General features: G+C 45.3%; 1 protein-coding gene across 4 annotated transcripts in view; it reads right to left on the bottom strand.

Annotated features, from left to right (window-relative positions):
* The window catches only part of ebf1a (EBF transcription factor 1a), a 66228-nt gene that overhangs the window by 4605 nt on the left and 44526 nt on the right, over window positions 1-17097 (bottom strand). The window contains exons 11-16 of one of the 4 annotated variants that reach the window (XM_019884300.1): window positions 12517-12605; window positions 8785-8850; window positions 7549-7711; window positions 5544-5723; window positions 881-1078; window positions 579-647 (exon numbers count right to left, since the gene is read on the bottom strand). In XM_019884300.1, the coding sequence (XP_019739859.1) occupies window positions 580-647; window positions 881-1078; window positions 5544-5723; window positions 7549-7711; window positions 8785-8850; window positions 12517-12605 (764 nt within the window). In that variant the 3' untranslated portion in view covers window position 579. The remainder of the gene's footprint in view (window positions 1-578; window positions 648-880; window positions 1079-5543; window positions 5724-7548; window positions 7712-8784; window positions 8851-12516; window positions 12606-17097) is intronic. The other 3 variants (XM_019884302.1, XM_019884301.1, XM_019884303.1) reach the window with 3 other exon arrangements.

Genomic DNA, 17097 nt, shown 5'->3' with positions numbered 1-17097 from the left:
GTACGTGTGTGTGTGTGTGTGTGTGTGTGTGTGTGTGTGTGTGTGTGTGTGTGTGTGTGTGTGTGTGTGTTTGTGTGTGTGAGTGTGTGTGTGTCTGTGTGTGTGTCTGTGTGTGATCGGCGTGCAGTGGCCCCCCGGGTCACCATGTTCAATGCTCATCAACGCCGACAGAGGAAGTGAGGAAGTGCTTAGCTTGGAGCTCTGATAAAAATTCCCATCCATCATTTCTCTGGCTCGGGATCTCAACACCATACTATATCCTGCCTAGACGGGCCAACTATGAGCCATTTTGGATGGAAACGGGAGAGCAGAATGACCCCTTGTGGCACGGCACACACCTCCCCATGGATGGCGGACATAGCACAAGGCAGGAAACAGGAAGTGAAAGCAGGAAATGGAACACATATGCGTTCTCACTGTCAAGTGGAGCGTGACCAAAAAAAAAAAAAAAAACGAGAAGGAAGGGCAGGGCAGGATGAGCTGCTGCTGTGAACGAGCCGGGTGGGACAGCGTGGGATGGAAAGAAACAGAGGAATAGCAGACAAAAAAAAAAAAAGAGAAAGAGCGGGGTAACATACTTCAGGAGAAGGCCAGGCCCTGCAGGGAGCTGGCTGATGAGTACTTGCTAGAGTCCACAAAAGACTGATCTGAAGTCAGGAGGGACAGTCGGGATCAAGGAGAGTAGAGGAAGAAATAAAAGGGTGAAGTGGAGGAGGAAAGGGGTAATAAGAGGCAAGAGGAAAAGGAAAAGTTGAGAAATTGTTATTAAAAGGAGGTTAATGTAGCAGCACTGGTGCTTAGCTAGTCATGGGCAGTCGATTGTGTTGGGCTTTCAAGGGTCCAGTGTGTACACGTGACTACTCGGCTACCTCATTCTTACCTTGCAGGCTGTTAGCGGTGGCGCTGGTGCACGTGGGGGGTGGCGAGTTTTGGGGTCGTACGACGGGGGCAAAGGCGCTCTTCTGCTTGACGGCGGCGGACACCATGTTAGCAGGGGAGAAGGAGAAGATGCCAGAGGAGCTGCTGCAGTTGGAGGGCAGGCTGGTGGACGACGCCATGGTAGGGCTGGACGGGACGACTGGGAGGTGCGCAAGGGGGGAGGGGGAAGTTGGACGGAGGGCAGGAGAGGGAGGTGGAGGGTGTCAGGGAAGAGGGATGGGAGGAAAGATGAAGACGGAAAAGAGACGGGGTTAGAGAGAGGGCCGAGGGCAGAGGACGGGCAGACGGGACGAACAGAAGGGGACTGGTCAACGGATGATGGCAGGAGGGATAATAGTTCAGATAGCTAGCTCACATACCTTACACAGAGAAAATCATTCATTTATGATATATATATATATATATATATATATATATATATATATATATATGATATATGTATCAGTTATTTAATCTTTCATGTTATTCTCACCCTGGAACATGCTTTGATATCGTTAGACCTGACCCCTCTAGAATTTGACTGGTTGACAGTTACATCCTTGGTGGTATTACCGCTTACCCCCCCCACCCCCGCCCCCCACTTCCCTTCCCCAATAAAAAAAGAGTTTCAACTGAAAGTGGCAGTTCAGCAGAAAGAAAAACAATGTGTGGACACCTGCACAACAAGAAGTGGATCGTGAATCCTGCCTTGAGAAAGACTGTACTGCTCATATTTAACAGAGTCACTTCTGGGTGAAGAGCGTCAGCAGCCTATTGCGTTCGCGGCGACTCACTTTGTTTCTTTCTCCTTTATTGTATTCCCCCCACCCAATTGCTGTTTCCTGTTTTTGTATTGTAGATGTATTGTTAGTGAGTGTCAACACGATCAGACATTTTTTTTCCCCTTCTTGTTTGTGATGCTTAACGTACAACCACGACAAAATCGGGCTAGGCGGCTTCCCCTTGGCGATGAATGTTATCCTGGAGGAGTTATGGAGAGGGACGAGAGCTGGCGCAAAAGTAGAGTACAGTTGTGCCTTGAGATGAGAGTTAAATTAATTGTCCAACTCTCAACTCAAAACATTTGCATTCCAAATCATCTTTCACCATTGGAATGAATAGGAATGCCATTTATCCATCCCAGCTTCCAGTCCGTGGGCCACTTGGTACCGGGCCACAGAGACAGACGCAATTTTTTTGATTTTTATTTTTTTTGCAGAGCATGTACAAAAGCCCCCCCAGCGAAACGTGCATCTGATGGACACCCAAGCGTTATCTTCCCAGCATTGCTTGTCTGGTGGTATCAGGTATCTCCAAAGGGATGTTAAGTAAATGAAGCAGTTGTGCAAGGTACAGTTAGTCCTCAAAAACAGGCAACACAACAATCCTGTTGAAACAGTTCAAGAAGGAGCATCCGAGTGATGATGTGGAAAGCACGATAATGCGAAACTAATTTGAACAGAATGCGTATCATTGGCGTTTTCGCCGCTGACAAAACTAGCTCTGGATCTACCGACCAAATCAAAGGAGAATATGGCAGACAAACACACACTGTGGTTTCAGCAAAGAAAAAAAATTAATGAAGGCTGTGCTGAAAAATCTTTCTCATTTCATCTGTAATTGAGTGTGCGATGCTGTTTTCTTGAATTTTGAGATTTCTTTTCAACATTTGCACTTCCTGACCATTTCTGGTTTGCGGTTGCCTCTTTTTTTTCATATTTTTTTTTTTTAAACAAAAGAACAAATGCATTTTATTTTCACACTGAATGGGAGGACAGATTCTATTTTATGACTGTGGAAAAAAAAAAAATCCTGCGTGTCTCCATCGTGCAGCGACTGTGGCTACGACAAAGTGGCACAATGGGGAGAGACATTTCAAAACATATCACACAACCTGCCATGCTAATTACCCACCGGACAAAAGTCCAGAGAGTTGAAGGGAGCTGTGTGCAAACAACAATTTATTTATTTTATTTTTTCAAAAAAGGCCCCCAAATCAGTTAAAGCCTCATTCAGAGATCTACATTTTTTGATGGGGTGCGGGGGGCGGGGGACAAGGCATTTTCAGATGGAAAGATTTTCAATGAAGTTATGATGATAATTCCAAGAACTGTACGTGAAGAGGAGAAATATGGAACCAATGTCATTTCCACTTTCTGCGATGTCCAACTGGGGGTAAGTACAACGGTTAGAGGAGCGCCGGGTATGTCTGGGGAAAAAGTTGGACCGGGACCTGGCAAAGTGCAGGTGGTTTAACATCCAGTGTAATGGAGCAATACAGCACAATGAATGGTGTTTTTAGAGACGATAAATTATAATTTCTCCACAAACAAAGAACTTTGAACACTCCTGCCCTTAAGGACAACTGCGAGGGAGTTGACATCTGTAATGCGGTGAAGGGAGTTTTTCACAGAGAAAAAGGTTCCTTGGGAAAAAAAAATTGGTGTCAGTGAAGACGGACGGGGCTCCCGCAATGATCGGCCGACATGCAGGAGTCATTGCTCACTTTAAAGGTGACACACAGTTCTGAAGGTTTCTGCACGATCACTGCATTCGTCACCAGCAGGCGTTATGTGCAAAAGTGATCGACTTTGAACATGGGATGACTCCTGTCGTGAAGCCGCTGACAGCTGAATATGGTGACCCGCTATGACACATAGAAATCCGATGGCTCAGCAGTATTGTTGGTTGGTTCGGGGGGGGGGTTGCCATTTTTGAGAGACATCAGAGTGTTCTCGCAAATCAAAGGTGAAGACACCTTGCTGCTGGAGAACACCGAGTGGACACTTCATCTGGCATTTGTAACTGACATTAACTGTAAAACTGAACCATTTGAACTGCGAGCTAGAAGGAAAAGGTAAGACCATCGTTGATATGATGAGTGCTGATGAACATTTTCTCCGTGCATTTACACAAGAAAAAAAAATCCTTTCTTTCCCTCTGATGGTGTTGAAAGATAATGTAAATGGGTAATTATAATTACGGTACTGATAACTTCCAAAAAGTTGGGGATGACTGTCTTTGATGATAAAGAATATATGCGTATCAGTTGTGTTGTGTTATCTGCGTGTTAGTACGTTAGTGTTCAAATATACGTTGCTTCTAAAATTGCTATTAACAATGCTCACCTTCAGAAATGTCAATGGCGTTTTGCATTTTTTTTTTTGTTAGCATTAGTTGAAGCAGACCTGCCTAAGGCAAAAGCTGCAGCTGTTTTCAATACACTAAGTTAATTGCCTTTGTTTTATGTTTAATTTGACAATAAACTCGAATTGGGTGTGGCATAAACAGCTTGAAGTTATTCAATCCTGTTCCTTTTTCTTCTCTACAAGCTACTTCACACAACGTGAAGACTGTGCAACAAGACTGACAAAAACTCTGGACCTCCTTGAAGCCATTGTGAAGGGAGCATTAGAAACCTTTTTGATATGATCTCTACAACCACATCACTGAATTTGATAGAAAGTTGGAGGTGCTGACTAAATGTTTGGTTGCAGATTAAGACAAATATGGACACCCTGGACTTTGATCTTTATTGATCTTCATTGAGACATTTGTACACACAATTGTTGTTGTTGCACTGAGTGGGTTTTTCGGGATGTCGATTGTTTTTGTTTTTGACTTTTGACTGTTGTCCTGGCTTTTTTTTTGTTTTTGTTGTGGTTTGGTAATGTCCATAAAAATAACATAAAAAATGTAATCCGAATAAGTTAAAGTTCCAAAGTTGAGCAGTATCTTTGTAAATGGACAATATTTTCTCAAATTGTGCAGAGATAAATCACATCAAAGTCATTTTCACAGCTTTGCATGATACCATGTGAAGATTCTCCTGAAAGGGGTTCCAAAGTAAAAACGGAGTCTATATACACAATGGCTATTAGCTGTATTTACTGTACATGTATGGCACCGGCTTCCTCAGCCAAATTCTGTCTCTCCGACTGACATCATCCCATCTATCCACCTCTCAAGGGTTTGTCTTTTGTCTGCTAATACACTTAGAGCATTTTCCCCCCTCAGTGATTTTACAATCAGCCAAGTCGTATTTCACCTGCCCTCTGATATCTGCTTCTGCCTTTATTGTTGTTATTATCCAACACTTAGCTTTTATGGCCCTTCCTGCCAAATCCTTGCAATAAAGTCATAATCCATTTATGAAGGGGCCTAACTAATCAATTAATGAAAATTGGACCTACAAAGGCAGGCTGAGGGGCCATTGATTGAAAGTGTCTGTGTGGGGCCGATGAGCCTGTTAAAATACTTGTTAACACCCAGGAATCAAAGAGCTGAAATGGAATTGCTTCTCTAGCAATTAGTTTATTGATTTAATCAAGGGTCTTTAATGTAGAGAGTGAATGTGTGTGTGTGCGTGTGTGCGTGTGTGTGTGTGCGTGTGTGTCGGGAGGGGGGGTGATCTGCTCCCCTTTGCCAATAAAGTGAGGATTTGTGTTTGACTCTGTTCTTAAAGAAATAGATGAGCCAGCTAAACGGCTCAATTTGCTCCTCGTCCATCAAATTTTGTGTCCCCCTTACACTGTTTAACAGCATCTCTGCTTTCGGTACCTCCTCATCTGACTCGCGTGAGGACCGTTTGGCCATAGGCTCGAAGGTGTGATGAATTTACTCACTAGCATACGGTGAGTTGCCTGCGGATCCATTGAGGAAGTTGGGCGAGGTGCCCAGGGTTGCCATGCCAGAGTTAGCGTAGCCATTCATGCTAGTGGAGACAGAGCTGTAGCTACCCTGCTGGGGAGTGGAGCTGGGGACATAACCATGAGGGGACACACTGCTTGTTGTCCTACTGAAACCTATAGACAGGGAAAGATGGGGAGGCAGAGAAGAAGATAGAAGGGAATAGAAGAGAGAGAGTGAGAGAGAGAGAGAGAGAAAGAGAGAGAGAGAGAGAGAGAGAGAGAGAGAGAGAGAGAGAGAGAAAAGGTGTTAAGGATCGAGAAGAAGGCAGACAAAAATAAATCCATGCAGCGCTGCCTTTGAGAGAGTAGGCATCAAACCGGAGAGGCAGACGTCTCTGAGATCAAACCCCCCCTGAGTGGCAGCGAGTGATAGACATCACACATTTCACAGAAGAGCCACCATATTGTGTAATTGACTGTAATGAGGAGATGTTGTCCCTCGTTACTTTTGGGTTAATGCTCCCTGAATTTTAACAGGTATCTTAAGGTGCTGCTCAAAAGTCACGATGCATATGAAAGGGTACAGGCGGATGCGATTCGGTACAATTACACCATGCAGGATTTGGTATTTGCAGTTGGGCTCCGTCCCTCTCCACTGAATGCAAGATTAACGGTTAAAGTTAACGCTTTTTTACATCTGAGTGAATTGGAAAATTGATTCACTATCAGTGTATACCTTCATTTATTTGAATAGTAATGGCTTTTTTGGTTTTTACACCAAGAAAAAAATAAAAAGACTGTCCCCATTACGATTATTTTTTGTTTTTACAATGGCAATAATAATACTTCAAAATTCAACTGAAGAAATTCCACTGTAACAGTTTCTTGGATGTGAAGGCGTGTTCCCCAAGTGTCAAGGGTACAAAAGCCAAAAGATTTTAGGGTACAACGCCATTGCACCTCGAAAAGTAGAACAGTGCACCATAGCTCAGTGTGTGCGCCCACCGTGCTGCATGACACAAAGGATGAAGATGACTAATTATGGTGGCATATATGCATCACTCGATACCTTATACGTGGATAATAGCCATGGGGATAAAAGCCAAAAGAAATGTTCGGACAGTCGTGGATGGCATATGGCACGATGAGATGGCAATGAACAGAATGGAGGAGGAGCGATTAAAGGAGTCGTCCAAATACTAAAACAAGCGGCCTCTAACCTGACTGGCTCATCTCCAACAACAAAAAAACGTATGTACAGTGTATACGGATAAGGCAATTCATACAAAAAAACTTGTGTAGCCTCCTCAAAGATGTGATGATTTCTGCTCTTTATTGTCAGCGGGCTGTTGGCTACGAGGAGGTGAAAAGTAGGAGCGCACGATGGAAGACTCGGAGAATACATCCTAGGTCCAAATGCTGATACAGCAGGAAAAAAAAAAAAAACACCTGGAATTGATCACGAGTGTACTTTCTAGTGCAATAGTGGCTGCACTTTAACCATCAAAGTAGCCTCTTCGACCATAATGAGCACATACTGCGGTAGCAAATAAACCCCGAAGTCAAGAGGCTGTTGTTTTGCTCGGCGCAGAAAGACATTTTGAGATGATGTTCATCGGAAGTATTGCGAGACATCCAGCGGCTGATCCATCCACCCGCTTTTCTCTCCTTCCTTAGATACGTGTGATGAATCACACCAGACTGCACGCGCATCTCTCTCTGTCAGACGAGGGGGCCGACCCCAGTCCAATAAACACACCCCTAGGACCCGCTCATATTTCTCCACCGTGCCTCATCCGTGACTTCCTACTTCTCCGCTCGTTGCGATTTCGCAGTCTTTCTCGCCTCACCCGCACTTTTCACTTTTTGTTGGTCCTACCGCTGCTCGCGGTCCCGGTTTCCCCGTTGAACTTCCTTTGACGGTTTAATATGACTCACACTTGACAATGAGATGATGAAATGATGACCCTCCTCCCCGATCCGTGTCATGTTCACTCACCCTGATTGGCCGTTTGAGCCACCTCTGACCCGGTGAAGGAGTTTACGGCCATCATACCCGCGTGGACAGACCCACTGCCGAGGCCGGCTAGCTGGTTGTGCCCTCGCGGCACGGTCGTATAGAGTGCCTCTGCGATGTCTGCTGCTCGTTTCAGGATCATCTCCTGGCAGTGAGGGAGGATCAGAAGAAGAGAAGTCAGGTCCTATGCCTTCATTTGCCCTCCTCTGGTCTTCTTTTTCTAGCTGTCGGCACTCTTTCGAACTTGAGTGGATAAAAGCCACAAATTCTTCCACGAGACTGTTACTTGTAGCCTTATGAGGGGACAGTGCAAATGGGCTTTTATATTTCAGAAATAGAAATTGAAGCATCTTTTATGGGCACATGGCAGAACAGAAGGTGCTACAAATGAACAGTTTGGATTTTGTCAATGATATTATTTCTATTTTATGGCATTTTAAGATTGGAATACATAACCTTTAATGTCATCACGCAGGGGTCAATTTGCTCAGTTCTGGCACGAAAGGATTCATTCTGGGCTTGTATTTTGCTTTTTCTCTGGCCATTTTTTTCAACAATGATTCTAATGGTGTGAAAAAAGACAGAGCCTTCTGTTGTCTAACTAAATGTAGTGCTTTTATTGTGTTTATATTTCACTTTACATTGTTTTATGTTGTTTATCCCATGCATACTTGTAATGTGCTTTTACCTATTTATACCGTTCCAACAATGTTGAAAAGAGAGAAAGGTGAGATGAATCTGTGAGGTGATGCACCTTCGCATTGCAGCTTCATCATGAGAGTAAAGCAGGTTGCGTCCAAACCGGGACCTCGAGGGCCGCTGTCCTGCGCATGTTTTATATGTCTTCCGAATTCAACACACTTGATTCAAATGATCATTATTGTTATTCGGCTTGTTCAGAGCTTGCTGATGAACTGATCCTTTGTGATGGTGGAGGGAGACGTGTAAAACATGCAGGAGAGCGGCTCTCAAGGACCGGAGCTGGACATGCCTGAAGTAAAGGCATTATTGTATTGGAAGTGGCCAAATAGTTTACAGTTGTATGACTGCCAGAATCTTAAAAAGAACCCTTTCTCTTATTACTGGTTTTGTAGATGCTCTGCAGATTTTGAAGATATTTTTAAAAGGAACTTTGGTTTTGTGCTACTTTCAAGAAATCCCACAAAGGAGAGACAACCAATGCATCCGAAACAGGACGCTGAAGTTTCTGTGCGCTACCTGGTTGTTGTGAGGCATCCCGTACAAGGCTTCGACCAGGTCTGCCGCTCTCTTTAAGATTACCTCCTACAATCAGGAGCGAAAAAAGGAGGGAGATTGATCATGAGTGTGGCAGCCGGAGGAGTTCAGTCACTTTCATTACATTTCACTTGTAGCATTATGCTGTGAATGCAGAACAGAGACTGCACGACAGGAAGACGGCGGTGAGAGCAGGCTGGAGGAAGAGAAATGGCTCTGGCCGTGCACTTTGTTACTGGCTGGGCAGTTTGGGAGCGCAAAGGGAAGATATCGTGAGCTGTGAATAAAACATGAGCCTGTATCTCTTGATCAGTCAAGCATGTTTTGCATCTCCTCCCTCCTTCCTGCTGGATCATGTATCTCCTGCTCTTGATCACATGTCCGTCTAGCAACGTATCAGCGGGGTTACGGGGATGCGATTCCCCTCTTAGCTGAGGGCACACCTGTCGTCTGACCCTGACAAACCTCGATAATGTTCCACGTGAATAGTCAAGCACCCACTTTAGGAGACAAATGTAGTTGTGGTGTGGAATGGAGTGGAATTTCCCATATCAAACATTTATCCTTGCATAGTGTTGCGAGTCTTTGTGCTCATTTTCCATCACTTACCCTCCTTTTACCCTCTCTGTTCTTTTCATTCGTTCAGTCTATGTGTGTCTCAAGGCAGTTCTTATACGTGTGCGCGTGTGTATGTGTGATGTAGACACCTTCAGCCCTACGAAACCCTTTTTAAAAGTTAATGTGCCGGGGCCAGGATATATGCTGGAGGCGCGACAACCAGAAAATTGCAGCCCCCTTCCCTCCTTTGCTCCCTCATTTCTTTCTCTCTCTCCTTCTCTCTACCACACACACACACACACACACACACACACACACACACACACACACACACACACACACACACACACACACACACACGCTGTGCGTTCTACCCTCCTCAGTGTATCCCTCGCTGTGAACAAGCCCCGGAGCATGTGTGCTCTCTGTTCCGTGACACACCGCCTTTCAATCAGACCTCATATCACACACACACACACACACACACACACACACACACACACACACACACACACACACACACACACACACACACACACACACACACACACACGTACCCGCAGCCACACTCATGTGGAGGCTGTCGAGCACGCCCAGGACATGACGGGAGGGTCAGCAAAGCAATAAAGATTGTAGAGCGCTGTCCGAGGTGCTAAATTCACTCAATAATGGGAGCGCTGCTTCTGTGTTAACCTCCCATTACTAGCACTATCTGGGGGAGGGGCGGAGCGGCGGCGGCGGGGGTGCGGTTGGTGGTTTTTTGAGAGACAGGAGAAGAGGGGGGAACATAGACGAGGCCCGCTAGGTGTGATTGAGAAACGTCGAGGCCCGAGCGAGGTAAGTGGTTCTTTAGTATGTATGCGTTGTTCCTCGCTTGCCTCTCGCTACTTTTCCACCATGCCAGATGCCTCCTAGGGATTGCTGGATAGGTAAATGGATGGATGGGGGGAGGAGGAGAGGAGCTAGGAGGGGAAATGAGGGAAGGTAGAAGCATTATGGCACAAACAGATCCCCAGCTGGAGAAGGACAGTGTTCATGCAAGACGTGTGAGATGAAAAAGGCTCTCAGGGGCCTTCATCCGTTCTCCCCATGTTTTTGAGGAAAACATTGGAACAAAATAAAAGCGTGTACTCCATCTTAGTCCCACATTTCCAAAACATGCACGTTAGGTTACATCCAGGATCTAAACCGTCCATACGTGAGAATCTAAGAGTGGTGGTTGTTTGTCTATATGTTCCCAACAAGAAAACAAGTCTTGGGATGCGAATGCAGACAAGCACTGACTGAAATCATGATTAATAAAGTGATTATTCAATGATATTGGTAAAATCATTTTTTGGGGGTGTAATTTCCAACACTTTTTTAAATATCAGTACCATTGAATGATTTGTAAAATTCGCTTGACTATAGTAACTACTGTATTTATCATGATGCGTAACTGGTTAATAATGACAATGTGTAGTATTTTTTTCATGGTCCCTTTTTAATTTGTATGGACACAATTGTAAATGACATTTTAGGGGGCTGTTGACAACCTGGCCACACATACAGCATCAATTTTCTCTTCACTCATCTATTTCATGTCTCCTCTTCTTCTCCCTCGTTCCCATTTTCTCAATTAATCACCCTTTCATGGTCCAGTGCCCGTCTACTTATCGGTCTCTCGTTAGCGAAGGGATCTGTCCAGAAGCTAAACGCGATTAGGCAGCGCTCCAGAGTCATTCTGATAAACAGATAAATGTGGTTAGCGCCGTGCTGCCTGCCTTGCCCCGCTGCTGTAAGGAGAGACCATTTCCTGGGCGCAGGGTCTCTTCCCGTAAAGTCAGGCCCGCCGAGACGTCAACAGGAAGGGGAACCTGATCCAGAGCAGAGCCTGGCTTCGTCTGGCAGGACGGTCACTCATTAGCCGGCCCCAGATCCCCTCCCCTGTACCACAACCTGAGCTACTAAGCACGCGGGACGCCTGTGATCCGGCTTCCAGCACTCCCTGCTTACATGTCGCCGGACTATTAGCGGCAACACGATGCAGCTGGACGCTGGATCATCATCACAACATATGGAGACAAAGCAGGCATTTCCAGGGTTCATTAAGAATCTCCTCACTAAAGGTGCCTGGGGGAAAACTTTGTTCCTAATTTGAGAATAGGCTGGAAAAACAGAAAAGAAAAAAAAAAAGCTTGGCTTGCACTGAATGGGCGCAAAAAAGTTGCCAGTGTGTGCCCCTCTAATGATTGAGGCCAACCGTTGAGAGGAGTGTGGTCAACAAACTGTTATTACCTAATAAAGGCACAAATCAATAGAGCTGAAATGAACAACTGGGCCTGCCAGCTACTGCTGTTCATTTGGAAGAGAAGGAGACACCGCACAGCGAGAGAAGACTAGGAGGTGAAAGAAGCGAGATGGAGAGGGTTAAAGACATCACCAGGACACGTCCCGTATCCACCAGACATGACACACAACCACGGACAAGTGATTTCTTTATCTTCTCTCTACATCTACCTGGGCTCTCCATCTCCACCACACGGTGACGTTTGCCGTGTGTACGTGTGTGTCTGCGCATGCTTGTGTGTATGTGCCGAGACGTGTGCATGTGCACGCTGCTCTGTGAGAGGGTGTGTGTTGGAAGTAATAAAGTCCACCCGGGGTTGACTTCGATCCACTGACCCAGCAGGAGGTAAGACTGGACAGCTATGATGGATCACCTAACCTCCTTCTGCCTCTCTCTCTCTCTCTCTCTCTCTCTCTCTCTCTCTCTCTCTCTCTCTCTCTCTCTCTCTCCCCTCAACCTCCCTTCATCCTCCCCCTTTTCCTCCCACCGTCACTCCCCCTTTGCCAATCTAAACGACGGCGCGAGCATGAATAGAGCTGCTTGTGCGTTTTCGGCGCAAAATAAACTGCAGAAAATGACCATGAACGTGTAATAAAATGTTAATGTTCACACTGCAAAGTGTGTCAGCGTCCAGGGAATACAGTCATTTGTCTGTATGTGAGGTCATGCTGCCCTTGTGGCATGTATATCCATGCGCCATATGAAACCGGAGGAGACGTAAATACATCTCGGTATCAGTGTTACCAAGACAAATTGCTATGCAATAATTGCGTGTGGCAGAGTGACATGAGCACGGACAAATGAGAGGAGTTGTGGATGCACGGTACCTTGGGTAATCTCTCCTGGTCTCCAGGGTGTCTGGGGATGACCTTCTGTAACCTCTGGAAGCCGTAGTCTATGGTGGGCTCGTTCAGCGCTGAGCACAAACAAGAACAGACAGATGGGAAATTCAAATGCTTGATTCTTAGTAATGAAAACACGCGTGTGCTATGATCAGGCCAAGATGAATGAGTGATTCGCTTCTGCTGTAGAAATGACTGAATTAAGCACGGGTGCGCATGAATACCGCAACATTTAGGCAAACCAGCAGAAAAAAGTGCATATTCAATTAGTCCGGCGTGTGCCTTTGTTTGCTTGTGATGTAATGAATCTGCCTCTCTCTCTCTCTCTCTCTCTCTCTCTCTCTCTCTCTCTCTCTCTCTCTCTCTCTCTCTCTCTCTCTCTCTTTCTCTCTCTCTCTCTGTCGCCCGCTTTGTTGCTTAATAAAAAGCCAGGATTGAGTGTATTTTTGGGCGAGCATGTGTGTGTGTGTGTGTGTGTGTGTGTGTGTGTGTGTGTGTGTGTGTGTGTGTGTGTGTGTGTGTGTTTAGTTTGTTCCCCGGAGCGATCAAGCCTTTGTTATATTGGAACCCAGCGCTGTAATTGCTTATATTAGTCGCTGATCAACGCAGGTCCACAGGACACACACACACACACACACACACACACACACACACACACACACACACACGCACACACACAGAAACTGTGTACACAGAGAGAGTCAGATCATCCAGACAGCAGGGAGAAAGCATTCGCTCTGTATGCGGTGGTCGCGCTACTGTAATTGAATATGAGAAGATTTACTATGAATATTTCAACATTTGAATAAATACAATGAAGATCTGAGGCTTACAGTACAAACACTTCAGAGAGGGATTGTTGGATAAATGCTCTCTCCATATAATTAATTCCAAATGTAGTCAGTCTCATGCTCCCCTTTCTCTCTATGCCCCCCCTCCCAGCCACCCACCAACATCCCCCTGCCTCATGGAGGTTGCCCGGGGAGTTTTAGTTCGGTATCATTGCTTCTGTAAAGAGCCTGTGTGGACATAGAAGAGACCTACATAAAGTGCTTAACAAACGTATCTGACCACCACGCTTTCCAAGGTCTATGCCACAGCATTGCTAATTACCGACATCAAATGCTCTTTTTAAAGACCTACTAATGACTTTCAAATGCACAGCTTTAAAAAAAAAAAAAAATGAACAGGAGATTTAGTTTTCATAGCTGAACATTGTTCAGTGAGCCGGCTCAAATACCGGTATAAAAAGATGACTTGAGTTGAACAATTCTGTTCCAAATGGTTTAGAATGAGAGTTGTTTTCCAGAGAAAAAAATGGGTGGTGCGGTATATGTGAGGGATTGCCCTTATGTGTTCATGCCGTCCGTCTGTCTCCCCTGTGGGTCACAGCTTGGACGTTTCCTGGGGGCCGATGCCCTGCTCGCCTCACATCTGAGTAGCCAGGCTGACTAGACGGCCCCTAGAAAAAAGGCCCCCAGAGGCTATGAGTACAAGCTGTCCTGCTGGACCTCCAGTAGCTTCCGCACGGCTCCTCCCCGAATGGCTCACTTAAGAAGAAGGCCAAAACAAAGCAAAGTGCAGGGATGGTGGATGATCTCTTTTAATAGCCCGCATCCATTTATACAAGACCTGTCAATCTCCCAATGGAAATGCCTAGCTTGACACACTCACACAACAACTGAGAATGAGTAGAGGTAACAGGCTATGGAATTAAAGAGAGTAAATGCAGTGTAAACGCAGAGGTCAACACACAATCCGTTGCGGGACACTCGATTTCCAATTTGATTTCAAAACTTTCCCTTAAATAAGTGAAATTGAATTGAACCCTTTCCAAAGTCAAACTACCTCTTCCAAATAATCAACACTAGGGGCAATGATTGAGGGAACCTTTGGGTAAGGAGTGGAAAGAAATAATATTTAACATATCACACTGTTTTAACTTGCATCTCATGATGAATGAGGAGAATCTAAGAAAAATTCTAATTTTAGGATGGTATAAATAGAACTTAACGTCAAATCAATCAAACATTTGATAACACACGGGGGCCCTATTTTCATGCCCAGTGTAAGTGTAGCACAAAGTGCAGTTCAACTGTGCGCATGGGTGGTGTTTTCTTTCTTTTATTATTTTCCTGCACTAGCACAGATAGAAGTGGGCATTTACACCTTTGTGCCCCATCGTGGGATGGAATGCAGCCGACTGCTGACCAATCAAAGTGGCTCCCCTTATTCCCTTCAAAATCAGGGCGGTGGAGGGGCACGCACGCAGTCCTTGACATTACGGAAGCAGGAAATGACGTGTGACTGTGGGTGATGAATTTTGGCGAACCGGCCGTCATCTCCAGCCTCCGTGTTGCATCATCTGTGGCTGGCATAGCTTTGAAATAATTTCGAAACACACTTTAAATTGCAAATCCGCTTATTTCACATCACTTGCAGCATATTTTATTCTCTTTATCGCCCTGATTGAGACTGTTCCATTTTTTGGAATAGGTGGTGCCAAAAAGTCAGGAATAGGCAGTCTCAAACGTTTTTTAAAAAAGGTCTTGGGCAAACACCACATTATAGTACGTGTGGTTTTATTTATTTATTTATTCATTTATTTATTTATTTTGGTGGTACCACCATACTGTGAAATGACAAATTTCACACTTGGGCACTGATTTATCAGAGCAGCAAGGTTTTCACATGCTAAAAAAAACGAAAGTGGGAATTGTGTCTGAAGGCAAATACAGTATTTGACACTACTTTCCCATACAGTGATCCTCTACATTTGGAGATCTCAAACCCCTGGCCCAGGGGCCCTTTGCAGCCCGCAGGATGATATTTTGCGGCACTCTACTTGGCATCAATGTTTAACGTTAGTCCCCCTCGTGTTTTTGCCATGTCATTGCCCTTGGCATCACTTATGGACTACCACAGCTCATTATCAAGACAGCGTTCAGTGAAACATAATTTATGAAGTTACACCAAGTGGAAGGAAATGTCCTTTGTAATGAAAGTTTGGCATGGAGAACAGCCGATTTCAAGACAAACAGGAGAATGAGTCTTTTGTCATTGTTGTTGAGCATGGGGGGCACCCGGGCATGTTTTGAATGCAGAGAGGAAGTTGTGGTGCTGTTGAAATCAAATGCCATTACTCCACTAGACATGCTGAGTATGCAAAGCACCAAGAGGCGTGAGAGAGAGGACCGGGTCACCAGTCTTGTTCACGTTCTGAAGAACCGTTAATGTTCGGAACTGTTCTGAATAAAGATTGAGAAGATTGGATTAATTGTACTCTTCTGAATACTTGAACCCCTTTTTTGTGGAATTCTTGACGTGGCCCAGACACACCCAGACTTTTATCTCCTGCAGCGCTCACATAAGTTGACTTTGAGAGCCCTGCTCGAAAGTCTTACGAGGCCAGACTTGCTTTCGTTTGGGCCTATGCTATCAGGAAATTGCTCAAACAAAAATTTCACGTTTTCTCTGAAAGGCTTTTGTTGTTATTGCAGATGTTTTTTTAATTATTATTATTAGTTCTCCACAAAGTGGCAGATGAGTCTCAGATGAACACTCACAAATTTAAAAAATGTACAGCCATAGCCCTGATAAATAAAGAGGCAATGAAAGTAAATGAGAGAGGAAGTCCCATTCTCTGCTAGTTTTCAAGGGCCATAAAACAGAAGAGTAACGCACAATCAGCTCTACCTAGCGGTGTCTCTTTGGGGATTTTTGACTCACATCTTTTTTCGATACCTCCCATTTCACATTGGGAATTAATGCTGGAAGAAAACTCAAGAAGAGTACAACTGGAGAACGCAAGCAGGCATCTGCACTCTGAGATTCACGGCACACTCTCCTGTACAGGTATATTTATAATCTTTAGCTGTCGCTGTGCAGAACAGCAAATCAAAGTCAGTAAAACATAAATGCCATAAATAAATGAATAGATGAGCAACAGCCCTGGACTGGAGGGATTCACCTAGCAATCACCCGCATCAGATCAGATCAATGCTCATGGAAATTTCATGAAGCTTAGAATCTACACCGCTTCATATTTCACTATAATAACCCACAGAGCCGCAGGGGGAGACGGACCTAAGGGGTGAGTGGCTAAGAGGAAGCGGGGAGGAAGACAGAGGTGGGATGGAGAGATGGAGGTATGTACTGGAGGGGAGGACAAAATGGGAGGCAGGAGGGTTGTGGGTTCCAGGAGGTGGAGGACGATAATTGAGAGGTCACATCGTCGGTTGTTACTGAGAGTGGAAGAGGAAAAGATGGAGGATGAGGAGGGGCAAGTGCACTAGTCCACCAGTCCAGCGTCACAACTCGTGGGGCCGGGTGAGCGTGTACTTGCAGGGTGAGCTAATTGGCGTCGAGGTTGGGTGTTAGCGCCTTCTCAGGTCCTCCGACGGTAGGTTATAGGAGCTGATCATATCACAACATTGCGTCTCGCTTTCTTTCTCCCTCACAACTCATTCGTATCCCCCCCTCTTGCAACTCGGCCCCCCTCCCTTCTACAGTCTCCAGTGCTCAGGTGTGATCTCATAAGCGCTGCTTGGCGATCGATGCCGCCAG

Source organism: Hippocampus comes, unplaced genomic scaffold (assembly GCF_001891065.2).
Source record: "Hippocampus comes isolate QL1 unplaced genomic scaffold, H_comes_QL1_v1.1 scaffold156, whole genome shotgun sequence".
NCBI lineage: Eukaryota > Metazoa > Chordata > Actinopteri > Syngnathiformes > Syngnathidae > Hippocampus > Hippocampus comes.
This window is presented reverse-complemented; position numbering and strand designations above follow the sequence as displayed.